The sequence below is a fragment of the Aythya fuligula genome, chromosome Z (assembly GCF_009819795.1).
Source record: "Aythya fuligula isolate bAytFul2 chromosome Z, bAytFul2.pri, whole genome shotgun sequence".
Taxonomy (NCBI): domain Eukaryota; kingdom Metazoa; phylum Chordata; class Aves; order Anseriformes; family Anatidae; genus Aythya; species Aythya fuligula.
This window is the reverse complement of record NC_045593.1, coordinates 43,831,805-43,858,936: the sequence shown is the minus strand read 5'-3', so window position 1 is coordinate 43,858,936 and position 27,132 is coordinate 43,831,805. Positions and strand designations below refer to the sequence as shown.

Genomic DNA, 27,132 nt, shown 5'->3' with positions numbered 1-27,132 from the left:
CTTCCAGTGCCTCCAATATTTGATGTGCCTATTGAACACAGTTGTTTAGAAGCTTCTATTTGAAATGGATCTTCATAAAATATTTTAAAATGTAACTTGTGAAAACTGAAATATTCCATGATCACAATCCAACAAAAGAGACAGGGTTTTATACTTCACAGACTATTGTCACCTAGGTCAGGGGACAGCCTGATATGCTGGAGCTGCCATGAGCTGCAGTTCTGGGGTTGCATACCATTATTTTTCTAGGTAATGGGAGATAGACAATCACAGGTTTTGAGAAGAACAGCTAACCTTATTCCTGGTAGAGACATAGACAAGCCGAGAGCTTCAGAACTTAGATTCCAAAGGGAAAATAAAAATTAAAGAAACAAAGGAAGGAAGGAAAGAAGGAAGAAAGAGAGAAGGAAAGCAGAAAAGAAGGAAAGAAAGTAAACTATATCCTAAATAAATTACTTCTCTTCTAAATAAAGGTCCTCAAATTCTTTATCCCAGTGGAAATGCTGGAAAGTCTATTTACCTTTTCCAAGCACAGAGAACAGTGTTAGACATTTCCTTGGAGGAGAATTTCAATTTCCAAAGGGTTCTGCTGCAGTCCAAGACTACTCTGTGCATTGTTGTCTTCCTAAATCCTGTCATTGCTAGTCATTCCTTTGGGAAAGTAAAAGGGGCTAAAGCTCTTCTCTCTCTCCCCAAACACACACACATGCACGCACATCTTAATATCTCCTGGAGCCATAGTGATTTCAGAAAATGTTTTCAATAGGGCCCACAACTTCTGAATTTTGATTAGTTCAACTCTAAACTCCCAGGAGTATTACTTCACTTAGCATAAATTATTAATTTATTACAGACCATTTCAAGGGAACAGAGGAATAACTCAGCTGGATAAAGACATCAACTGCAACAAGGAGAGGGAGCCTCCCACAGAGTGAAAGAGGGAAAGCTCTGTTCTCAGCTTTTCAAATGAAAACAGTTGGAAAGATGGATCGACTGGACATGAATGTTCCTTAGCTTCATTCTTACAGTAAGTACTCAGTGGATCAGACCACAGTCACTAAAAATAAGCAATGTCACAGCTACACTGATTTACACTATTTTAGGAGCTCTTTTAGCATTTGACTTGGATTAAGCTTTTTCTTGTGTGATTTTACTCCAGTTTCTAACTATTTTAGGAAAAAAAAAATAGTAATTATGAGCAACATGAGGGAAGCCATGCTATAACACGATACCATTGCACACTTAAGGCTGTGAAAATGATCTCATGAAACCAAAGAATGAGTTTCAACAAAACAAACAGGACAGAAGCAAAATTTTGAGGAAAAATAAAACACGACCATGATTGTTGTTCCTATCCTAACTCACTGAAGCAAAGTTGCATTAGGAAAGCAAATATTTTCCCCAAATAAATTCTTGGCATTGCACATTTTTACCAGACCACCAAAATGTGTATTTTGCTATTTGCACCACAAACATTTGCATCTGCTGCTCAAATTTATTTAAAATATACATATTATATATATACATTTATAAGTAAAGTAATTCCACCAGTCTTATTTGATATTAGGGTAGGACTGAAAATATGCCACAGCCTACAGGTTTCAGAACATAGAAGGGATTGAATATAGATATTGTTATATGTATGCTATAATGTACATAGTCTTCATGGTCTCAGTCCTTAGTTCTGAGCCAGGGTGCATCTGCAACCCTTCAAATGGCTCATTGCCACATTTATATCTCTGCCATGTGCAGTATTAGCAAGGGATTATTTCAGTCATCTGAACAGGTCTGTCATCCCCAGGAAACCATCTCCAAAGGTATCACCAGCAGCAGGTCAGCCGTACAGGAGGCTGCCCCTCATTGCACTTGGGGGCCACTCCCACCTATTCATCTGCTCAGAGATATTTTGCAGCACCAGCAAGCAGCCAAACATTCCAGATGCTGCTGAAGCACTGTACCACCTGGAAGGCAATCATTATTGGAGGATAATGCTGTCACAAGAACCCTATGTTATTTCATAATCAATATAACCCCAAACAATATTATCAGCTGCACTATGACGGATTTCAAATAACAGTTCGCATAATTTATGTCTTGAGATTTAGCAGAAAGGGTCAATAAGAGTTCCTGAGACAGCAAGTCAACAAAAGGAACCAAAAAAAAAAAAAAAAAAAAAGACTATTTAAAATAAATGTGTGTATGAAGACAATGGCAGCAGGAAAAATAATAAATTATATTTACTGTCCTTCCCCTCCTTTTCTGTAATTCTCTCCTTTCCTTCCCTTTCCCTCACTCACTCAAAAATGCCCACAGCTCTTCCGAGGCTGCAGTGGAAACTGAATGGCTAATGGAGTTACTGGCGCAAGAACCAAATGCAAATACTGCCACCAAGTGCCCACATCCGTTCGCAGTCCGGACTCCTGTCTGCAGCTGCAAGCAGAGATGTGCACATTAATGTACATCAGTCATAGAGGCTCACATACGAGTCTCTCTGGCACAGTGTTAAAATGTTAAAGAATCTGAGTGCACAGGCAAATGCAGCTATCCTCCCGGTAATATCAGAGCTGCATGAGATATAAACAAGTACCCCCAGGATGGGAGTAGCATCCTCCTCATGCTGTTGCTTGTGTGACTGTAAGGCCTATTCCATTTCCTGGCATGCCCCAAAATTAAATCCAAACCCTCTCTCTTTATTCAGCACTTAGTTGTGCTGGCAAGGGCTTCAGGAGAAAGCACATTTAAATGTGTGGGGACATTTCCAGTAGCCCACAAGGGCTGGCATTAATTTGGATAATGCTCCGACTACAGTGCAACATGGTCCTACAACACGTGGAGTGTGGAGGAGCTCCCTATTTGCCAGTGACCACTCTAAGGCAGGACCACCTCCCGGTGCTTAGGACTTCCTTCCTCTGTGCTTGCCATGGGAGTGAGACTCTGCTGCTTGCCTGGCCCTCCAGCTCACTGGCACCAAACACCTTTCCCCTCAGCTTTTGGGCTCACAGGCCAGTTTCAACTAGCTCTAACTGAACCCATATTTTTTACTCAAAAATCTGTGATTTTCAGTGAAGAAAATCCTTCAATCAGACAGCTGGCTTTTTTATTTTTATTTTTTCTGCTACCCTTCTGACCTGACCTATCTGATACATAATAAGGACCCAGATTGGATGTCTTCTCATTTTCAGTATTTCTACTTGCATTTTCACTGTGTTATATTAAGCAGTTAAAGAAGAGTAAGTAAAAATAAAATAAAATAAAAAGTAAAATAATAAAATAAATAAAATAAAATAAAATAAAATAAAATAAAATAAATAAAATAAAATAAAATAAAATAAAATAAAATAAAATAAAATAAAATAAAATAGGCACATCCTCTAGCTATGTTAAATGTTATACTGTAAATGACTGTATCAGCAGCATAAATAAATATCATGAGAGAACTGAGGGCAAATGATTGTCAGCAAGAAAAAAAGGTGCAGGAAAGTTTTCTGTCCAAACAGTCAAAGACTCATCAGAGAGATTTGAAGGAAACTGCTTGTGGAGAGAAACAGTGTGATTTTTGGAAGCTTAGAAGGCATCAGGGCAGGTTATAGGAAGTTGAGAGGCAGAGGAAGAGATGAAAGAAAGGACTAAAGGAAAGCATTAGTAAAACCAAAAGAATGTAGGGGAAAATTATACTAAATTAAATTGGAGATTAAAGAAGACACTCAGACATAGTAAAGATGAGTTCATAAAATAAAGAGCTTGAATACTATGTGAGGCTTAAAGGTGAAAACTAAAAGCCTCGGTATAGTGTAGAAGTTAATGAATGAGTGATTGAAGACACTAAACAAGGAGATAATTTTATAGGTTGGTGTGGGTTAGATTATTCAGTGTGTGTAAAATACTAGTATTACAGCAATTGGCATTACTGGCCTTGGTTGAGCTTGCTGGTCCTTATACTGCCAAAGACAGAAAATCCTTACTTGGGAAGACTAGACATATAAACAAGCTAAGGAGTAGTTTATTATAAGTGCTGGGAAGGGGACAATTACAGTTATCCCAACTAGGAGATGCCAGGACCTCGCAGCAGGGGCATTTCGGTGCCAGCAATACAGGAGGTGGTCAGGGAGTTGGCTCCTACTGTGTCTTGGCAGAGGCATCAGGACCAGGGATGACCTCTCCATCTGGGTGCCCTCCTAGGCAGCAGAAAAAGCCAGCACTGTCAAAGCCAGCAAGTCAGATTTCGATTCTTGGCAGGAAAGCTGATTTAAATGTGCACTAACCATTATATCTATTCATATGCATGGACAAGATATTTTTGTTCTGTTACTTCGTTAGAGTGATGGCATATGTATGAGTAATGGCATACAAGTAATAGTAAGGATAATGCTTATATTAATTTTTCAAACCCCAAAGACAGCTCGAAAGATCAGTGCTTACTAACAATGTCACTTTAGGATAAACAGAGGCTTCCTGCTCTGACAGTCTCTGGTGTGTGGCCTCTCTGGTGTGCACCACACATATACTGTATTTCTGCTACCAGCAAATGTTACTCCACTTCTTAGAATGAGATAATTTATTGGAGTTTTTTTTCCCTTCCAAGAAAGAAAAGGGGACAGAAGGGGGGAGTACACCTGACCTTTCATAGTTCTTTACATCAGTCACTGCAGGGACTGTAATACAATTCCCACACACTGTGGTCTGGTGCTGCCTAACAATTAATCTCGTGTACAGCTGGTGCAGGGCAGCTCTGAAAGGTAATTTGCTTCCAGTGGAATTTTCAAATATGCTTTAAAGTACTTAAGTGTAAAGCTTTGTAAAATGAATAATCCATCACAAATAATTAGAGCTGCCCCTAGAGGAGTTAGACAGAAAGTCAGAAACAGATGTGTCATGCATTTAGCTTACTGGTTATGTGTGGCCAGAATAGTTAGCTTTTCCGATTAAGGCATTGACTTAGATAGTAGTTAGCTATGCCAGAGGGTGTCAATTGGCAATTAGCTCATGTGAAGAAAGGCCAAAAATGAAAGAAAGTATTGAAAAGAAATTAACAAGTACTTTTACAGTATTTCTAGCGTGGAGCCAGGACTTGGTGATCCTTGTGGGTCCCTTCCAACTCAGGATATAATGTGATTCTGTGATTTTCTTCATGATTTTTGTTGTTGTTGTTGTTGTTGCATGCAATATCCAAGTATAATTTGATACTCTTTTGGCACAAAATATATTTTATTTCATTATGTTCTACACCCAATTCCATAAGAGCATTTTGAGAGCACCCACCACAAGAGCATTTTGCTCAGCTGCATGGTTATAATTCCTTCACACTTTTAAATTATTCCTTTATTTTTAGTCCAATGGAAAATAATTCCATTTTTCCCTCAATACTTATTTTAAGCACCATGTTACTCCAAAATATTCCCCCAACCTTCTCCTCTGTGGTATGATTGGATACAAGATTCAGGCTTGGAAATAGTGCATGCAAGGATTTGAGCCTGACTTTCTTTCCAGTACTCTCCTTCCTCTCTCAATTCTTCAAAATCATCAGTAATCCTCAAGGATACCAGTAGATTTATACAGCCCAAAACACTGAATTTAAAGACATGCAAAGAAACTGCAAGGAGACATGCCAATGTTAAAAGTAACTATATGAGGATGTGGGATCAGAAGACTAAAACAAACAGGAGATTTTTCTATCTAGAGGTTTTGTGCAACATGTATCAGCAAATTACAAAAGTGCTTCCTGTGTTAAGTCAGATCAGAAAGGACTAGCTAATTCTTGTGCAATAATAGTGTCATGCACCATCAATCCTTGAATCTAGGTAGCATAAATCAGCTAGAGGGAGCTCTGTGGTTGAAAAAACTGGCAGAAAAATCACGTAATATGGTGAAGTGGAAGAGATGATGGTTTTGTCTGTCAGGACCATAAGGAAAAATTGTCAGGCTATGTTGTGTCCATTTTATGAAATAGATTTCTTAAATATACTGCTAGCAAAAGCAATTCAAAAAAATCACTAGGTTAGCAAATATTTAGTTGAAGGGGTACTAATGGACCATCAGTACATACACCCTGCAGTATTGAAACATTACAATAAACATGGAAGGCAAAAGCTTTGGATATTTTTTGAAGCAGGGTAAAACAAAATCTGAAAATAAAAGGGACTTCAAATCTAAAATACCCATGAACAGATTAGCTGTGGTAACACAGGATCTGTTGCCAGAAAGAGGAATCCTCTGGGTGATTGTCCAAATGCACTTATGTTCTGCTAAATCCTTTGCCTTGACAGGCAAGCTGTAGTTTTGTGTCTCTTGGAGCTTAAAGATATATATCCTGAAATACTTAACAGAGAGGTGGTTTCAACTCCTTATAGTAAGCTATGCTTGGAATAGATACACTTTTATTCTTAGGCTTAATTCCAGATTTGGTGTCTTGGAAGACAGGCTTATCTATTTCCCAGACAAAAAGGGGAGATAGGTGAAAGTGTCCTGCAGGGATAATGTAGGGCATGCACAGCCTCCAGTCTCCAACAAAAGTTTCATCTCAGCTGGCAGAACTGGTCTAGGCAGCAGTGCTGTGACTCTAGGGCAACCTGCAGCTGCCCAAACTGTGCTCTAGGCCAAACCCTTCCCAAAAAGCTGAACCCATCCTATTATCTGGTTGATAACAGCTTCAGCTGTGTTAACAGCAGTATGTTAACAGTGGTGTTTAGCTGGTCTTTTTATCTCAGATATGGCAAAGGTCTGAACTTCAAAATATCCATTAAAAATTCAAAAGAACATTTTAAGTGGTGCCTCTCTCCCCCTAGCCTATTTTTTTAAAAAATATTCCCTGGAGTTCAAACTGAGTGCGCATGTTGCCCTTGGCCGGTGTAGTTATTCCACAACCCAGGGAATTATTTTCTTTCTAAAAGATATTTCACTTCATGCTCTGCATCTGGTCAAAAAAAAAAAAAAAAAAAAAAAAAAGTAAAATATACAGATATAGAAAATACTAAAGGATGTTTAATCATATGTAAGAACTTCAGTGAATCAACTTCCTGATATTCAAAGGGGAGGGTTCTTTCTTTTAAAAGGTTTTGATTTTTTCTGTTCCTTTAAAGTTGCCTTCAGCATTCAGGAGATGACGTTGAATAGAATCACACTTTGTGATTCCATTGCATCAAGCAGAGAGACACTACATCATCCCTGGTTCGCCTGGGGAACCAACATGGGGCACAGATTTAGACCAGTCACTTCAAGCAAATAGGTGATATTCAACACCATTTGTCTTCAAGACTTGATGTCTACACAAGGCTCATTTTTGAAGTTTTGTTCTTGCTGTAGACCTACAGAATATTTATTCAAAACCACAGCATATGCTTGTTCTGTTTCAAAGTAATTCATTCCACCAAGTCTGGTACATAATTAAAGCAGAATTGCTTAATGAAAATCTATGGGGAGGAAAATAAAAACCAAAACAACAACAAAAAACCCTCAACAACAACAAAACAACACACACAGCTAGTGGGTAATTTGCCCCAAAAGAGCTTGCATTATTGTGGCCCCTCAGCCTGATTATGCCCAAAGTCTTTCTCTACTTGCTCTTGAAAGCACACACGCACCATTCCTGTCCTTGCATAGGCCTAGTTATATGCACTAGATGAAAATTGTTTATCATAGCAGTACAGTAGATTAAAAATTCTTAGGGTATAATGCATCCCAACCCCCTTTTCCTACCACATTTGTTATGCTAGAAAGGAGGCTCTGAGGCTGGAGGAATGGAGGCTGGGCATCCTGGTCTGAGCAGCAAATTAGGGCACAATCCAGAGCTTTGATGTTTTGAAAACATAAGCCTGTTGAACTGAGAGTAAGAAACAATAGGCGGACCAATACATGGATAAAAAAAGCTTCACCAACAGAGTGCTAATTAAAAATACATATATCAGAATCTTTTACATAGTATATTGCTCATGTGGGGATCTAAATCTCTCAAAAAGGGCTGTCAGTAACTGTACAGATGATGCAGGACTCTACACTGCAAGTGTTGCAATAACATTGTCACTGGATCAGATGAGAGTGCCCATAAGGTAGCTCAGGTGGGATCTTACAGCTCTAGTAATCCTTCTAGGATTGTAAGTGTCATGCTAGGGCCTGCTAACAGGATGACTACTTCAGCAAGTGCATGATCCTTTAGTATTAGTTACTTTAAACTATCTACAAAGCATAGCCTATCTTAATCGTGCATAAAATACTATCTTACATTACCATTCCTGTAGTTACCATTCCTGCAAATGCAAGTACAGTTTCTACTGATTTAACATTCTTTTATCTATGCAAATTTCAGTCAGCTCCTTCCTCTGCAGCAGGAACTGCCTGGGGGAAGCCCACAGAATCACTCAGTTTCTCCAGTCAGAGGGTTGGCTAATGCACTCCAACAGACTGATAGTGCTTATCCACTGGTCTCTGCCCAACAGGATCTGCCAGAAATCCTGACCCAAATGGGAACCCAGCATATGGATAGCAGCAGGACCAATTAGGCAGGTGCTTTGTAAGAAATCAAAGTAGGAGTTCAGTCAAGTAATTTGTTGCAAACAATTCACCATCTGTTTTATCCAAAGACAATCTGGGGAGTTCCCCTGACTAAGCATGCCAGGTATGCAAAAAGGCACGGCCCTTGCATTCACAGCCCTTGCACATCCCAGCTACATCACAACTGTTACTATGAGAAAAAAAAACTTCCTTATATCACAATTATAAATTATTTCCATGGGTTTTGCCACTCCTACCTTCACAAACAGTGCAACATGCTTGCATTACTTGCCTTTAATACACTTTCTGCCTCAGAGGTCTAATTTTCATAACAGCAGTGACTGCCCCATTCGTCAATCCTCTGCAGCGTTTTATTTCACTGAACACAAAACCTAAATTATTACAAAGCAAATATAGACCAGTGAGTCTGCACACACGCCTATTTGAAAATATAGTATTTCTTATTTAAGTGCACAGATTTTTCTTTCCCTTCCTCTCCTCTCCTCTCCTCTCCTCTCCTCTCCTCTCCTCTCCTCTCCTCTCCTCTCCTCTCCTCTCCTCTCCTCTCCTCTCCTCTCCTCTCCTCTCCTCTCCTCTCCTCTCCTCTCCTCTCCTCTCCTCTCCTCTCCTCTCCTCTCCTCTCCTCTCCTCTCCTCTCCTCTCCTCTCCTCTCCTCTCCTCTCCTCTCCTCTCCTCTCCTCTCCTCTCCCCTTTTTTCTTTTCTTTGCCTTTTGTAATGGGGAGTTTTAGGACAAATAGGAAACATGAAGATGTCGCATTTCTACTTTTAGGGTTTTAGAAACCCTAAACCTAGGAATTAAATCATTTTCTCAATAGTTATTCTGCCCAAGTATTCACACCATTCAAAAATATCTCAAAGGGAGAGGTGAGAGATGGACCTGGAGTGGAGAATTATATGCCATGAGGCTGTGACTAGTGTGGGCCAAAGGCTGATCTCTCAGCACAACCTGGGAGAGGAGAAGGTGTCACCTGGCCACCCAGCCACTTTGCAACTGTGGGAGTAGCATATTTTCATAAAGTCCATCCAACAAAAAGTTAAAATTATTCTGAAAAAGCTGGTGATTTTACCCTCCCATTTATCTACCAAGCAAACACATTCAAAGTATTGCAGACAGTCTAGGTGTCATGTTTCAGAAGTTAGACACTCTGGACTGTCCAGTCTTTGTCTTGTGTTTTTCCTCATTCTTCTGTTTTCCAGGACAGAACGGTAAATTTGATACTTTTCCTGGGTCAAAAAGTTCACAGTCTCTAGATCAAAAATTCACTTTTCCCCACCTAAATTCAGATTTCAGAAATATGTCCTGTCATTTTCCAAAAAGTTTAGTAATTTCTTTTCTTCTTTAGCAAAAGATACATTTCCATCAATACCAATTCTTTCTAAGGTATGTATAATGTACACTTATACAGAATTGGCTGAAAAAAAAATCCAGTGTTTTTTTCAATACCACGTATTGCCACTTTGTGTAGATGTAAAAGATATTTTTTTTTAAATGCCTTTTCTTTAGTGTAAACACTTCAATAAACTTGACACTGTTCTGATTTTTTGAAAGCTATCTTTATATTGGAAAATGCTTTTTACTTTCTAACTTTCCCCAAAGAATGCAGGACCACTAGCTGGTAATTTTTAAAGGAATGCTCCCCTTAAAGGAATGTCCCAAAGTCAGATGGTCCAGGAAAAGAGAAATGGAGTGTTGAATGGAAACTATGTTAGAATGTATTTCTGTTGACTGTAATCTACAAAGAAGTATGGGGTCTGAACTTGAAGGTTCTTAGTGCTGGTTTTAAAAAGCAGTTCCTCAGATGTAAATGTTTCTATTACTAGTGGGTATAATTTTGGCAACATGCATTACAAAGATAGTGCTGTTAATCTAATGTTGTATAACACCCTACAATTTAAGAATTCAGGTCTTCAATGCCATCTTTTATCTGTAGGAATCATGAGTTTGGAAAACAGATGTTCAATCTTGTTATCTGTTGAAATGGCAGGATGTGACAGTTCTTCAGACAGTTCTTGTAAATCCATATCTTCATTTAAGTATTTAAACTAACCAGAAATGGGAAAAAGTTTGCTATAAACCTAATATTTAGTAGACTGCATGCTGATCTTGACAAAAAGTGCCCATCAGTTCCCACCTTGTATTTAAGACACAGTCCTTTGTCTACAGGAACACTGCTTTCAGTATCCTGTGAGTCCGCTAATATAAAATATATTTCAGAGGAGGAAACTTTGCACTGAAATGATCAAGTCAGTTTTATTCTGGGATTCTTTCAATGGTAAAAAACAGTTACAGACAATTGAATGTGTTGTCAGAAGAAGAGGAACAACAGCAGAAAGCACTTGTTCCTTGGTATAGATACTTCTGTAGAACTTTCTTCCAATCATGAAAGTGCAGAATAAAAATTCTAGGACTGAAGGGTCTGGATCTGAAAATGACTCAATGTCATGTTTCCTCCGGCATTTTCCCTCTGACAGTAAAAGCACTTCCAAAACTGGCAGGAAGATCGAAGGCAGAAAGGAAGAGAGAAACAGCTGAGGTACACAGTAATCAGCAAGCAATTATACCAAACTTGTTAAAGATATTTGCAGCTATTTTTGCTGGCAGATAGTGTGCAAACAGAGAGGCAATTAGTTACAGAAATTGCTGTATTCACAGAGTAAATACAAATAGGAACAAACATGATGATTTCAAAATCTGAGACATCAGAAAAAAATCTTAATTATATATTCTGTTTTTCAGTGTTCAAAGTTATGCATTTCATTGTGAAGCACAGGAAAAAAAAAAAAAAAGAAAAAAAAAAGTCCTCTTTTTAAGCAATACTTAGATTCAGAGACCAATACTTAGATTCTGCAAGTGTATGATACACAATGTAATTAAAACATGATTAGATGATTCCTCAGAAAGATGCGTCACCTTATTTTTCAGACAACTGCTCTTTCCTAAAAATATATTTAGTCATGCTAGTCAATTGTGTCTTTATTCATAAAGCAGGACATCTTTTTTTTTTTTTCTTTTTTTTTTTCCCACAAGAAAGAGAAAAGCTCAACATTTTCAATCCCCATGTAGAAAGTTACGAATTCAGGAACCTAATGATTATGTAAATATATGTTGCTGCATTTCAAAGAAACAATTTTTGTTTTTCTTAAATTTTTGTCAGAGATTAGTGTCAGTAAGAGCTGTACTATTTTCAGTCAACTTGTAGAGAATGAGCTGTTGAGAAGCCCATAGTGACTAAAAACATGTTTAGAAGACCCATCTAGCAGTTCTAAGAATGGAACTTTTCCATACTGGAACTAACAGTCCTGAAAACCAAACTTCAGTTAAAGGTGAGTTATGTCAGGACAGATAACCAAATGACCCTGTGTCATAAGATTTTGTCATGCAAACTAAAAGTGCATAACAGATATTTGTTGAAGGTCCTGGAGTTGCTGCTCCTTTTCTCATGTTTTCTGTTGCTAGATGAAATACCTAACCACTATGAAAACATAGCCATGATAACATCAAAAAAAAGTTGACTTGAAAATAGCTCTTTAAAAAAAAAAAAAAAAAAAAAAAAAAGAGAGAGAGAGAGAGAGAGAGAGAAAAACTGTGCTGACATCTCAAAGACCTGGGTGGAGAAAATTTTCCATTCACTTTTTGCTCCCCCAAGCAAACGAGGAAAGCCAGAAGTCATGTAAATACATATATTTGCTTTGGGGAATCACACAGAAAGATAACAGCTTTTGGGGGCTTGCAGAAATCCTCCCTTCTGATCCCAAGAAACTTTGAATTGAGTTTCTCACACAGGTCAGAAGGGGCAGTCCAAGGGAGTGAGAAGGTGGAGCTAGCAACCTGAGAGTCCCTCCAGTCAACCAGGCTTCGAATGGCAGTCAGACACCTCGTGGATGGATTAACCAGATGGTGGCTCATGTTGCCCTGTGCCACAAGTAGCTTTCAGCACACACCTTGAATTCTCCTGTCCATGCTAGGCACATGGAGCTGAAGGAGACCACCCGTGATCACACAGGAGTGCGCAATTTGGCCTTCCAGGTAAGCGTGGTTTCTTTTGCTTTGTGGGGAAGAGAAAAGACTTAAAAACAATGAACAAGGCTTACCTCAGTCCCTAAACAAAGAAAGCGCAATTTCTGCTGTATGCAGATAGTTTACAACACCTTATATGCTTTGTGCTGATATCCTGCCAAAGTACAATGTTCTTATACAAAAAGCCACAACTGACGCATTCAGGAATAAGCTCATCTCACTCCCTTCATCTGCTATCTGGTATACTGATATCTCTGAAAAGTGTCTCGCTCCCTTCATCTGCTATCTGGTATACTGGTATCTCTGAATAGTCTCCTGTCTCAGTAATATTTGGTAAGCTGACAGGTCTCACAACTACACATCCTGTTTTCCTACCTGTTGTATCAATTGCTGCTTTTTCATGAGGATACTTAATTTACAGTTCTGTTGAAGACGAGATCAAAAATTATGCAGCAGACATACATCTCATCAAAGCAATATGTATTAATAACATGAAAAAAACAACAACAACAACAACAACAAACATACAATCAGAGTAGGGCATATCTTCTTTCTTCCACACATAAAATAACTGCATGTTCTGCTCTGGAGAAGAACACAGAGAGGAGGTAAGGAGCCAACACAGAAGGTTCTTCATATTAAGTGCATGACGGAATGTTAATGAATATTTAAAAAATGCAGATTTCAAAAGCTGAAGCACCAAAAACCAACCAAACAAACAAAAACCTATTAACCAGTCAGTTATCGTTTCTCAGTGCTATTGGCACCCCTGCATTTTCAAAGGAATCAGAGTAGGAATAAACAACATAAATCCACAGCCAAGCCAGTTTGCGGTGCTTTGTTAGTGAAAGTAGGGTGGGCAGGGGAAGGCCTGGTGCTCTGATGCATGCTCCAGTGGTAATGTATCCCTTAATGTCATCCTGCAGCCTTCAATCCTTATGCTGTCACAGAGCTCAGCTAACAGGAAGGACAGCACATAGTGGGTATGAATATCAGTCAGCGCTATTCAAATAATACAGAAAAATGTTTGCAGAAGCTAAGCGTGCAGAATATTTTGTAACGCCAATAAATATACAAGTGCTCTGTCCTAATAATTAAATATTCATTGGGCTATAAAGACACACATACAAGAGACTGATTTGATAATCTGCCAGCTGGGGAATATTTGCGGAATGTAAAGGAGCTAGGGTCAAGTCCCTACTCCAGTCAATAGTTAATAATTCACGCTAAGTGGGACAGCTTCAAGAGGAGACAGAGTGATAACTCTCTTAAAACACGATAGCCCAGTGGTTAGGGCATTCTCCTGGGTAATCACAGTGCCCTCACTGCATCTCTGATTCAGAGCAGGTATCCAAGCAATATGAACTTGTGTCTCTTTCAGTCCAAATGATTGAGTTAAGTGAGAACTTCATCCTGGCTTTGCTTGCACAAGAAACAGGTGCTTAGGTCAGCTTCCAAAATCTGTGCATACAGAGTCACAGAGGAAAGAAGCATCCCCTCTAGCTGCAGAAGCTCAGTTCCAAATGCTCTTGAATAGCCCAAACTGGAAAATATCTAATTTCTCAGCAGTCTCTGTGGAGTACAGAACTGTGACTTGTTAATTCCCTGCCTTGGACAGCTGCTTCACCTGGGCAATGTGCAGAGACCCCAGTAGTTCCTTGCCCCCTTGCAGCAGAGGTTTGCAAGAGCATGGACATCCCATCTGATTTAAGTAATCTAAATGTAAAATTACTGAGACTAGCCATTAATGAAATCTGTGACTTGAATCAGGTTTTCTGGTTATTTTTTATTTTTTTCTTGGAATATTAGAAGAAGTTAACGTTTACATTTATGCTATTTCTGACTCAGCATATAAATCACTCTCTTGGCAATGTAAGCACAGAAGAAAATAGATAAGTTTCTGCATAAAGAAAAACAAAAGCAAGCAAACAAACAAAGAAAAACCACTTCATGGTAGAAGCCACTGTGTAGAAGAAACACATCTATTTTTTTCCTATTTTCTTGTATTTGATTTTTTCTTTGACAAGCAGCACTTTTCTTCCTCTGTGATATAGTATTTTCTAGTATATATCTAGTATACTATCTTCAAAACCAAAAAGTGTTCTCAAATTCATTTAAGCCATTTTTAAGTACCAATGGGGGATTGCACTCCAAAAGTACCTTCAGATGTACCTGAGCTGTTTAATGATTAACTTGAAAAGTGACAGAAAAAATCAGGGACAAAGTAAACCCCAGTTAGGTAGTTTGTTTTATAAAGTAAATATGTTAAGAAAACAGCTCTTGATGTTATTACAAAGCAGTTAAATACTAACAAGTGCTGTTGAATGGATTATATTTGAGCTTTATTATGCCAAGAATGATTGGCCTTTTGCCTGATAATGTACAGGGACTCTTAATGGGATGAAGAGGTCGTTAACATAAAGTAACGTGTCTTTCAACTAGTCATGCAAATGTTTAAAGGGGATAACTATTTGAGCTCTTTTAAATTTTACATTGGCTATTGATATTTAAACATAAATCCTTTAATGTTATTATTGAATTTCCACTACATTATAGGAGTGTAAAACTTTTTCAACCAAATTATAGTATACTTTAAAAATCAGTTATCCAATGTTAACCTTCAGAGATGTATCCATGTAGTGTAAAGTTCTACTAATGCCATCAATTACATTTATTGTAATGCTTGATCCTGCAAAATATCAGCTAATACTTGGGAGACTCAGAACCAACTTTCTTTTCTCATTCAAGTAAAAAAGTAAGTTGTGTTTTTGCAGTAGAGAACTAATTTTCTGTATTCCAAGATAGTTGTGTAGACATAATAAGGAGAAATGCTAACTAGATAAGTGGACAGTAGAAGGCTTCACTCTTCCAAAATAAAGTGGAAGCTTGAGAAAAAGAGGATGAGCAGTGTGGGAACAGTAAAACAAAGACCACAGGTTCTCAGAACATAAGAAAGGGAAAAAAATAAAGGGGGGGGGGGGGGGGGGGGGGGGGGGGGGGAGGGGAGGGGAGGGAGAAATTAAAGGGTTGAAAAAAAAAATAAACATATATGCGTCAAGTAGCTTGTGAACCTGTAGTACTCAGCCAATGAGGAAACAGGGGAGGTGATCAGGTGTTGGGTAATAGGGAAAAAAAAGGTTATGATTTATTTATTATAATGTACTCCTAATTGACAGGACACCCATCCACTGTAATCGTGAATAAAATAGCTTCACAGAAGATCCTGTCTGAAGAAAATTATTTGACATTTTTCTCACATTCACAACTTGTAATGGTCTCAAAGGAAAAGAGAAAGCAAATCCCAAATGTACAGCTGCACTGTATCTCTCACTGATTTTAGGGCTCAGTTACTAGCAGCCATTTGGGTGCATTACAATGTGTAAGTTTCTTGTATTGATTTTAAGACACATAACTCTATCCACACCATCAGTCTGCCCAAACACTTCAAGGCAATGTACCCAGGACAAAACCCCAATGCAAACATTAGGACTACATGGAAAAGTTACCTGCTTTGGATGCAAACTCATAGCTAGAATAAACACCTTGCTGCATTGTTTAAACCATCAGATGCAGGTTTTTAATTGTTTTGTTCCCTTAAATATGTCATGCAATTTAAGGAACCTGAATCATCAACAGATACATTATCCTCATAGTCTCATCATTATCTGGAAGACATTCCATACTAAGTATGTACACGTCGATGTAATATATTGTGTCTATATCTACAATAATGTCATAATGTACATAGATGCTACAGTGTCTCTTGCTTCCAATCTGATTCAGTTAACTTCTCTCTGAGGGTGCTGGCTGGAGGTTCACTGCAGCTTCCCACTGGATTGCCTGCTCACAAATCCAGCTACACTGACAATAATGCTAACACTCAGATGTTAGCATTTTCCTAGCTTGTGTTCAGCTTCCATTTAAGATGCAATGGTTTTACTTATTTAATTCTGATGATTCAGATCTCTGCTAATAATGACATTAAACAAGAAGTCACACAACCCTCAAGGGATGAAAAGAGATGGCTCATAAAGGAGTGGTAATCGGAAGCGGTACCAAAAAAAAATGCCCTGACTCAGGGAGGAACTGGGAGTTAGAAAATAAACTAAATACAATGCAAAGGGCAGATAACAGGTAGTAAATATTTATTGTTCACTAGCCTCTGACTGACAGTGTTATGATGCATTAAGCAGTTAGAACCAGTTTTTGTAGCCTAGCACACCATGCTGTTAAGGTGCTTACCTGAGGAAGGATCTCAGATATAACTCTGCCTTTTATGCATGCTGCATAAGGTGCTGCCCTAACAAATGCAGCTTTAATACTCCATTCCATTCAAACAATATATCTATAAAAATGACATTTATTTCTTGTAGCATTTATCAGCATTCTCCACAGTATCCTAGATACTCAAGTCTGGTTGCCTAACAAAGAGTATATGCGCTGTGAAGAATTTCCTATTTTATGGGCATCACTGTTATAATTTGCCTTGAAAATTATGAAGGCATTGCACTATATAACACCATCAGACACAGGCAGGAAACTATGTGGTCCTTTCTCCCATTTTCCAAATTTGCTTTCCAAAAAAAAAAAAAGTGTTTTCATACTAAGACATACCACTCTGTCTCTTGTAAGAAATAGTAAAAGCCAATCATACCTCTACATTTTTTTGTATTCAGGCTATGTAAATATTTTTAAGATTCTTGTCTGTGTCATCCTCTGTGTTCCTGCTTGCCATCAACAGATGTTTTGAATGCCACAACTACAGGGGTCATGTACACTTTGTTATCTTCACTCTTTCAGTTATTCTGAATGTTGCTTTCTGGTCCTCATACACTTACTTGTTCTGTTTCTTTTGTACAGCCAGCTTATGCCAGTCTATCATTAAAACTTTTTTATCCTGCATTTCAAATACCATCCAACTGTCCTACTGGTTGAAGACAGACAACTTAAGCTTTTAAAGAAAACTCTAACATACTTAGGGGTCGGTGAGCCTAATTTACAGCCCATTTCAAAATGTTTCATGAAAATTTAGGCAGCTGAATTTAAATCTGGCACTACACATTTTTTATTTTATCTTTTATTTATCTTATCTCCTGTCTTTGTGATTTGTTTAACCTCACTTTAAGGCAAGGATAATGCCTTATTCATCATTCTGGGACAACACTTGATCCTGCATGCTGAATTTCACAATCTGACAGAAAATTATGAAAACTATGATTATGGATCAAAAATTTTCCCTTTTATTTCAGTATTTAACATTCATTAAAGCTTCTTCAGAATGATGACACTGGTTAATCAGACAGTAGATGTTGGAACACCTCAGATTAATGGTCTTAAGATGCATTGGATATTAAAAGAATAAAAAAGTTTTGAACTATAAATCATGTGACTTCATTTCAATTGACTTAAAGCAATCCACAAAATCCACCTAATCCAACATGCTACATTAAAATGTTTGCTTTTGAAGCATCTGTTTTTCACTGAGTTACTTAAACACCCTGTTTCTAGTCTCCAGAGCTGAGGCAATGATCCCCTCTTAAATGTAAAACAGTTACAGCATCTATTTGGATTCTCTGACATCCAATTTGTTTAAATCACTACCTGGAAGGGGTGGGAAACAATCTACTCTTGAGTAGATGCTGTTGTTAAAAGTGCAACCAAAAGCAAGTACTAGAAGTACCCTCTATAAAACCAATTATCTTTCAAAACCCCAGGAGGAGATAGGAGGGAAGCTCAAAGAATGTAGTTATTCAAAAAGACTGGTCAAGTAAACAGCTTGTCTACAGGGAAGCAAACAGACATTGAAGGAGCGCAAGTACAAGATAAACCCATGCGTTTGCCATTTAATCAAATATTTTGCAAGGAGGAAACTCTAATCAGTAAAGTACAACAGAATGTGCTAGTTGTATAACACTGTTCATATATGCCAACATTCAAAGTAAATGGATCAAGTCAGTAACCTTTTCAGCATAGCCTGGAGGGAAGAGGGTCTGCCCATCTAACTTGTTCTAATTTGTTTTTAACTTCCTTCTTCCTTACGTCAGTGCAGATTGGCTAAGTTCAGAATTGACTTGGCATGTTCCTGGATCTGTGGTCATAACAGGCCACAGGAGATGTGGCCTGTGGCCATGAATACAAAGGTCGGGAGCACCTCTTACAAACACAGGCTGAGAGAGTTGGGGTCATTCTGTCTGGAGAAGAAAAGGCTCCAGGAACACCTGGAGATCTTCTAGTACCTCAAAGAGGCCTTCCAGTACTTAAAAGGGGCCTGCAGGAAAGCTGGGGAGGGACTCTTTGTCAGAGAGCACAGTGTCAGGACAAGGAATAGTGGTTTTAAACTTAAAAAAAAAAAAAAAAAAAAAAAAAAGGTAGATTTAGATTAGATATTGGGAAGAAGTTCTTTACTCTGGGGCTGGTGAGGAACAAGTTGCCCAGGGAAGCTCTGGATGCCCCATCCCTGGAGGTATAGCCTGGTCTGGTGGGAGGTGTCCCCTGCCCATGTGCCCATGGTAGGGGGGTGGAACTGGGTGATCTTTAAGGTCCCTTCCAACACAAACCATTCTGTGATCTTATAAAAGGCATACCACAGAGAACTTATGTAGTAAATCTAACTGCTGTCTATAAAGACACTCTGAGAGTTTATTTCAGAAGCAATAGAAGTACATGTTGAAACAATGCATTTACTACATATGCATTAATAGATGGCATTGTCTTGAACAAAGGTACTAACATCAGGGGGAGGCCCAAATAGGCCATTTTAGAATTGGTGGGAAGAAGGGACACATCTTTGTAAGCCTTCTAAACCACTCCTAGGGCAAAGGGCAGCACTGCCAGAAGATGTTAGTTTCAATCAAGAAAACAGCAGATTCACATTAGCCAAGCTCCACCCATGACCAAAAAAGCTTTATGCAGCAGTGCAAGGACTTGAACACATTCGTTTTGCACACTGAGTTTTGGGCTCTTCTGTAAGACTAAAGTAAAACACAGAAATGCAAGCATCAGAATAAATCAGTTCTCACTCTACACAGGAAAGGCTTTCAGCTTTTGATGTGAACTGATATAATTTCTGCTCTTGTATCTCAGAATAACACTGAAGACATGGACATTATCCATCAGGACAGTATTGGCGACAGTTCACAGAGAATTAAGAATTCACAAAATGACAAAACTGTACTTAATAATAAGGTATGTTTTTTAATTTTTTCTTCTTTTTCCTTTGGGAGGTAAAATAAATACAGGTATTAGAATAACCTTATGTAAATTCATAAACCACAAATTCAATGTGAGTTGCTGTGATAGCACATCCAATACAGATATTTTAACAAAACATGAATTTGATTTAAAATTCATAAACTTGAAGGGAAGCCAGTTCTGTTCTCAGAAAAAAATTAACAACAGATATACAAACAAAACAGAAAATTGATAAGGATATGTAGGATCCAGGAAAAAAAAATAAAATGTTTTCTAATGCCAAAATGGCTTCGTGCAAGATATAAAACAGGCATCAGAAATGGTAGTCAGAGGGAATACTGGAGACAAGATGTTGAACTATAAGTATTTTCTCCTGTGATGTTGGAGAGAGTCTACCTGGAAACACTGTTTTTAGTGATACTGTCTTTCAGTTATACAGGGTGTCATAGATATTGTTAAATACCTACTCATCCAAAATAAGGGAGATTTCAGAAAAAGGGGAAATATCAAAAAAAAAAACTCAAGCTAGAGGCAACAGCTCTGACTTGTGATAGACCAAAGAAAATAAACCAACCAACCAAACAGAAAGATGAGAATACAATACAAATGACTTCAAAAACATGTTTATTTTGACTTCTTTTAACAGTGGTTTTGTCTAAGCCCACATTGTATGTGGGCCACACTATAAAGGCTGGAGTAACGTTTAAAAAAAAAAAAAAACATAGAACAGGTATTTTTTTCTAGTGTCATATACTAATATTTCCACATCCACACTTTCCACTGAAAAGGTTCAGCTGAAAACATTCAGCCAGTATTTTGTACAGATATACTACAGATACACTTATCCTCACTGACGTTCTCAGACACACCATGCCTTGAGGCAGAAGACTTTATCTGGGGACTCTGAAGCAGACTGACTTTGCTATACCCTGGTGGTTGAAGTCTATAGCCTCCATACAGCGCTTTGGTGACTCATCAAGGACCAAAACCTCCCCAGGAGCCAGTTCTGGCTTTATGTTTGGCCAAAGAAAAAGAGAGAAAATGGTTTGGATCCATTCTCCTTTTCCCTCGTGCAACTGCATGGAGTTAGATACAAAGTGGTTTGATTTCAAATTTTCTAAACACTTTGATTTTTTTGAAATTTCTTTGATTTCAGATTTTCTTTACTCTTTTTAACGTAGACTTAAGAAATAATTTGTGACAGTAAAGTAATAACATAATAATATTCTATACCAATCTAAATACCTTGTAAACAACATGAAAAGATATGTACTGATGCTTTTTACAATGAAACAAAATTTAAAAATAGTGAATCAATAGTAGAAAAAAATAGGTGACATTCTCAAGACCAATATTCTTTCCCAGCTTTCATCACCCAGGAACTTTATGGCATCCGTGTATTTCACAGAGTCAGGGTGCTGGTAATAGGTGATCCTCCTTCCCTGGGAAGGACAACACATCATGGGGAAAAGGGACAAGGGAGCCTGGTCTGGATAACACAAAACAGGTGGGTTGGTGATGGTGGTAGAGATGGAGGAGGGATGTGTGATCAGCATCATGCTACAGCTTGGAGAGAGGACAAGGTGCCATGGGGAGTGCAGTCGTCTGCAAAACTGGATGCACAGCTCCTCAACCGAAAGGACAACTAACTCCTGATCTATAATACAGGCCTGAGCTTTTTCTATCTACAAAATCAAAAATATGTGATAAGCATTGGCATAACTTGAAGCCCAGGGAAAAAATCAATCAATCAATACCCTTTTCACTCACTGCATCTCAGGTGAGAAGTCCATCTTCTATAGCTACCAGGAGGAGTGCTCCCAACTACCAAAATAATAGCAATTCAGCAGGCAGCAGCATCTGTATTTTCAGATTTGCTCTATTTCATAGTTGATACCAAAGAGAGAAAGAAATTAATGTAACATGGAGTGAAGCTCCATGAGTCCCACCCATCCTGCCCTAGAAATTTCAGTTAAGAGGACTGAGAGATTCCTATCTGTGTTTCAGTGGGATTTGTTGTAAGGGAATGAATAGCAATTTCAACGTACATACTCCTACATACCATTTAAATTAGAGGCCATGCATCTGTCCTTTGTCTCTTGCCTCTGAGCTGTTTTGTTTCAGGTTTCTTGCTAGAAACAGTGGGTTTGCCAGGACTGTAAGTGGAGGCCTCAGCTTGGGCAGAAAAGCCAGGCCAAACGCAGGGTCATGCTCCACGGCATGCTCTGGTGTAGAAAAAGCAGCCTGGGGAACAGGGCTGGCATAAATAATTGTGACATAGGAAAGGTAAATTCCCACTTCGCCTTCCACTGCAGCAAGCTGCACTGGTTTTTTTCCTCCCTAGAGGGTAGCGCATCACCCAGCATGGAAGGAAAGCACTGCTTGATTTTGTGGCAGTCTCCAGCACGGAGCACGACTGGTCATGCTGCTCCGACTGGGTGTTAAAACCAGAAAGCAGGACAGCAGCGAGGCACACAGCAGTGGAGTTGCTGTGCTGCCTTCAGTTGCCAAAGAGCCCCATGGCTCACCAGCCCCTGGGTCCCCATCGACCACAGGCCCTGCCACAGAGCCTGCACATGGCATGAGCACTGAGGTACACACGGGTGGGACAGGCACGATTGGGCCTCTGAGCAGCATAGTGCCACTGCCCAGCAGTGTCAGGGGAACCATGTGGCTTCCATATGCCATGAGGATGGCCACCAAGCATGACAGAGAGAGCCTGATGCTTGGTGCAGCATTGGAACAAAATCCACAGTGGTTTTGGCAGAGAAATGAGAACTACCCAGAAGATGTAAGTGTTCAGAATGAGAGATTAAGAGAAGAATTTTGTGGTATTCCTGATAAGAAACTGCCACGTTAGACTACAAATATATACTTCAAGGTAAGATTAGTAACCTAAAGTTACTAATTAAGGATAGGAAGAAAAATGGGTGTTTTCCTACAAAGGGAGAACCAGGTACAAAACAGCAATACATTTTGGAATTTGCTAGTATGTAGTTAAATAAGCTTTTGGGCAAAGGCAAGGTATCAGTACAAGTGCCTGTTTTTGAAAGCCATGTGAATCCAGATTGCCACAAACACCCTGCTTGCCTGCCCATGGGCCTGGAGACAGCAGGCCCCCAGCATCCCAGGCCTTGCCAGGACACAGAGACCCAGTCTGCCCTGCATGCAAAAGCTGTGGAGACATACCTCCCCCTCCCCCCCCCCACCTCCAACCTGCCCCATGCACAGCACAGCCAGCGGAAAGCAAAATGTGCAAGTTTTAATGAATTTGTAGCTGAGATCACACTGTGCTTGTTCAAAATATGGATGTATTAGGAGACAGACTTATGTGGAGCAAAAAGATATATCTCTGATGAGAATGTGCTGTCAGGACAAATTTCAAATTTCTGTTGCTTTTTTAAGAAGTAAATTAATTGACTTACCTAATTGTTTAAAATACAACCCCCCTAAAATTTAACCATTCTCCATAAATAAAATTTCCATTCAACCATATTAAGGTTTGGCAAACAGAGAAGCAACAAAACCAGGCAGCCACTAATATGAAATATTGAGCGATCTCAGCACTTGAGGGTGACAGAGCACTAGCACAGGTTGTCCAGAGAAGTTGTGGCGTCACCTTCTCTGAAGATATCCAAAACCCTCCTGGGTGCCATCCTGAAAACTATGCTGTAGGTCATCCAGCTTGGCAGGAGGAATGGACTAAATGATTTTCAGAGGTCCCTTCTCCCTTCCAGCCTCAGCCATGTTGTGATTCTGTGATCTGGTCAGTAGGCAACCATACTAGCATTCACTCTTCTAGCATATACTAGCACTTATACTAGCATAGTAGCAACCCTTAGCATTCGCTCTTCAGTAGGTATGCAATGCTAATTTGTACAGGAGCCTCTTTAACTCCAAGTAACACTAGAGGGTTTTTGTCCTTTATTTTCTCTTCCAAAATTGTGTGAAAGTCTTGGAAAAGTTTGTAACTCACAACACTGGTGAGTTGGAAGTCATGGTCTAACATGATAACTAGCATTTGCCTGCTAGTTATCACAGCACTGACAGCAGAAAGGAGAGTTAGAGCTGTGCTCACAATGCAGAAGGAAGTCTTGTGACTGCTTCAGCCACCTGCCTGTGGGGATTTCTGTTTTTCCCATTACTTAACAAGCGTGCACCCTTCTCACAGCATTGGTACTGATCTGTTTTCCAGGAGGATGAATATGTCAATATTAAGAGTGATCTGCATGAAGACAAACACGACTCAGCAGCTGAGGAACAACCACACTTAAAAGGGTAATGTCATTTGGATGAGTAAGTGTTCTATTCACTTTATTCCAGCCTAAGCAATCAGCAGCCGGTGTTTCTGCATCTGGAGCAACAGCTCAAAAGTTTACAGCTGTGTCCCTGTGCAACACAGACTTTTGTATCACAATTTGGGTAATACAGAAACGCATTGTATTTTAAAATATTATACCTTTCAGCTGACATATGATTATGGAACACTTCTAAAACATTGCAAATTAAAGGAGCAATTTTACTTCTTTTTAAAATTAGCTATATGTTCAATATTTCTGTAAGGGCATTTTTAAAAGAGGCCTTAAACAGTATGCTCTTGCAGGAAGTGCAAGATTCACTATTGTCAGATTCACTACTTCAGTTTACATAGCTAATTAACCTATTTACCCCCCTGCAAATTATGAGATTAATAGATGTAAAAAAAAAAAAAAAAAAGATATTTTGATCTGTTAGAAATTTTACATTTCATTAGCAGTAGCAGTAAATGACTACACAGTGAAAGTACACATTTTACTTGGGGATTGGTATTTTCTCAAAAACTACAAACCCTGTATAAGAAATTCAAGAATATGAGATAGAATACATCAAATTTTATTTTCATCAAATTTTATTTTATGTTATAACATATTATTACTAATTATTATAATTAGTAATTCTTATTATTTTATACTAACATTAATTAATGATATTATATATTAATTATTTGTAATTAATATAATTATTATTCATATTGCATTTTTATTTTCATCAATTTTTATTTTAATGTTTTTAATGTCTAAAATATTTTTCTGTCATATTGAAACTTCATATAAATCCCCATAGAAGTCATACTTAATTTTTCTGCTGATTTCTATTTTTGCACTCTATTATGCCATTTCAGCTTTGAACCTACATTTCTACTATATGATTCTAGGAACTGACTTGCTCCTAAATAGGAGTTTCTCTAACTCAAACTGAACTACTTGAAATGATCTCATGCCTGTAGAAATGATACACTTATAAACAGAAACAGTAATTTTGGTGACGTCATTTATGCTTCTGAGTTGCACTGAGAGAACTTTAAAGACTCCTTAATATGATCAGATTTGCTGTTGACATCATATTACTAAGATACTGTTTCAAAGTTTAGATATCACCAGAATTTTCTCTTGTTTCTATTCTGTGTTCTTTGGCAATTTTGTCATTCCTGTAGCAGTATGTAACATGAAACGATTTCTTGTTTAAACACTTTGGGTCCTCTCTACCAAAACAAAAGGTTATATTTGATAGATCAAACACCAGAACAACTTACTAAGAGTCACCAGTGGCAAGTGACACCACTTCTGGGTGTCTACCCAGAAGTAAATTGATAGCACAGGCAAATGTTGGCACAGAAGTGCATGTACAAAGTCTTCCCCCTTCAGACCTTGGCCTCTGCCCTGAGAGAGGCAGAGCTGGATCAGAGATGAAATAGTCATTTTCATAGAATGGCTCAGGTTGGAATGGTTTTTGACCATCAAGTTCCAATTCCCCTGCCATGGGCCAAGGTGCCACACAGTAGATCACGGTGCCCAGGGCCTCATCTAAGGTCTTGAACACTTACAGGGATGGGACATCCACAGCTTCTCTGGGCAACCTTTTCCACTGCCTCACCACCCTCTGAGTGAAAATTTTCCTCCTAACCTCTAATCTAAATCTCCCCTCTTTTAGCCTAAAACCATTTAAAACCTTGTCCTGTCATTATCTGACTAAGCAAAAAGTTCCTCTCCATCTTTTTTATAAGCACCCTTTCATTATTGAAAAGCTGCAATAAGGTCACCTCAGAGCCTTCTATTCTTCAGACTGAACACCCCCAGATCTCTCAGCCTTTTTCATAGCAGAGGTGCTCCAGCCCTCTGACAAATACTGTATGTTTGTCATTTATTTTGGTTTATTTGTACTTCTGTGGAGACCCAAGGCCTAACAGAGTTAGCCCTCAAAGGGCTTTACCTTTTTCCTATGTCCCCTTGTTCTTCCAACAGTAGAAGGTATTATGGCCTTGAGCTGCAAAAGCTTTTTGCAGACTGGAAGCTGAAGACCACTTTGCTCTATTTTAATTATATTCAAGCTACTGCTTGTCCTGTGTTGTTGGATTTGTTCTTGGGGTCTAAGTTTATTTTTATGTTGAGCACTTGACAAGGCAACAGTAGCTCTTAAAGCATGCCCTAATGTGATTTAATGTATTCCTTGTGTCTGGTTAAAAGAAGTATTCACAAAGTGCCCCTTAATTTCAAATGCATCGTTGATTTCTTTCAACTGAACAGCTTGTGATCCGAGACACAAAACCTTTGAAAGATCAGTCTGGATAACAATGATATGCAATATGCACAAGGTGGTAGCATTCACTTGGAGAGTACATGCAGACCAGAACAAGGATTTCTGAGATGCAAAATGAAAGGGAAAATAGTTTTGGTATACAAATATGTTTCACATTAAAGTTCTCTTTTAAATGTACTTAAATAAGTGTGTTTTTGTGCTTTTTCAACATCTATTAAGTAAAAGCCATCAGCAGTGTGCTGCACTTTAAGCCCCTAGGGTCAGCCTTTAACAAACAGTGTTTATTTAGTAAAGTAACTGGACTTCATTAGGAAGATGATTTTTTCTGCCACCTTTCAGAACAGAGCTGTACATTTATAACATATTATGCCTGAATTTTTAAGATATGCTGATATCAACATGATAACCACTAAAAAAAAAAAAAAGGAAGATATTAGATTAAATAAGAAATTATAAAGAATTGTAATCTTAAAATAATGATTTAAAATCCCAAAGAACTCAAAAGACATAGTAATGGATAATAGTAACTATTTTCTCCTTTTTTTCTCTCTTTTTTTTTTTTTCTTGGTGGAAGAACAATAAACTTGATAAAGTCACTCTGGCTTATTCATGCCAGTGTCTTTCATTTCTACATTTTTTTTTCTTTTCCTGTTATATCTGAGATTGAGTGGCTAACCTAATGTTCTAAAAAGTAAAAGCAAAGAATTATTATTTGTGAAGTAAAAGGAATTCCTAGGAAAACAAATAAAAAATAAACAAAGAAAACCTGAAATATAAAAAGCAATTAAGATTTCTCAGAGATCCTGTTGCTCTTTGAACTGAACAAGTATTTTTGTTTTCT

The 27,132-nt window shown here is 38.4% G+C and overlaps 1 protein-coding gene across 1 annotated transcript in view; it reads left to right on the top strand.

The window, feature by feature from the left end:
• Positions 1–12,476: 12,476 nt before the first annotated feature.
• The window catches only part of SLC28A3 (solute carrier family 28 member 3), a 42,793-nt gene continuing 28,137 nt past the window's right edge, over positions 12,477–27,132 (top strand). The window contains exons 1-3 of the mRNA XM_032206301.1: positions 12,477–12,533; positions 19,608–19,709; positions 23,911–23,993. Coding sequence (XP_032062192.1) covers positions 12,477–12,533; positions 19,608–19,709; positions 23,911–23,993 — 242 coding nt within the window. The remainder of the gene's footprint in view (positions 12,534–19,607; positions 19,710–23,910; positions 23,994–27,132) is intronic.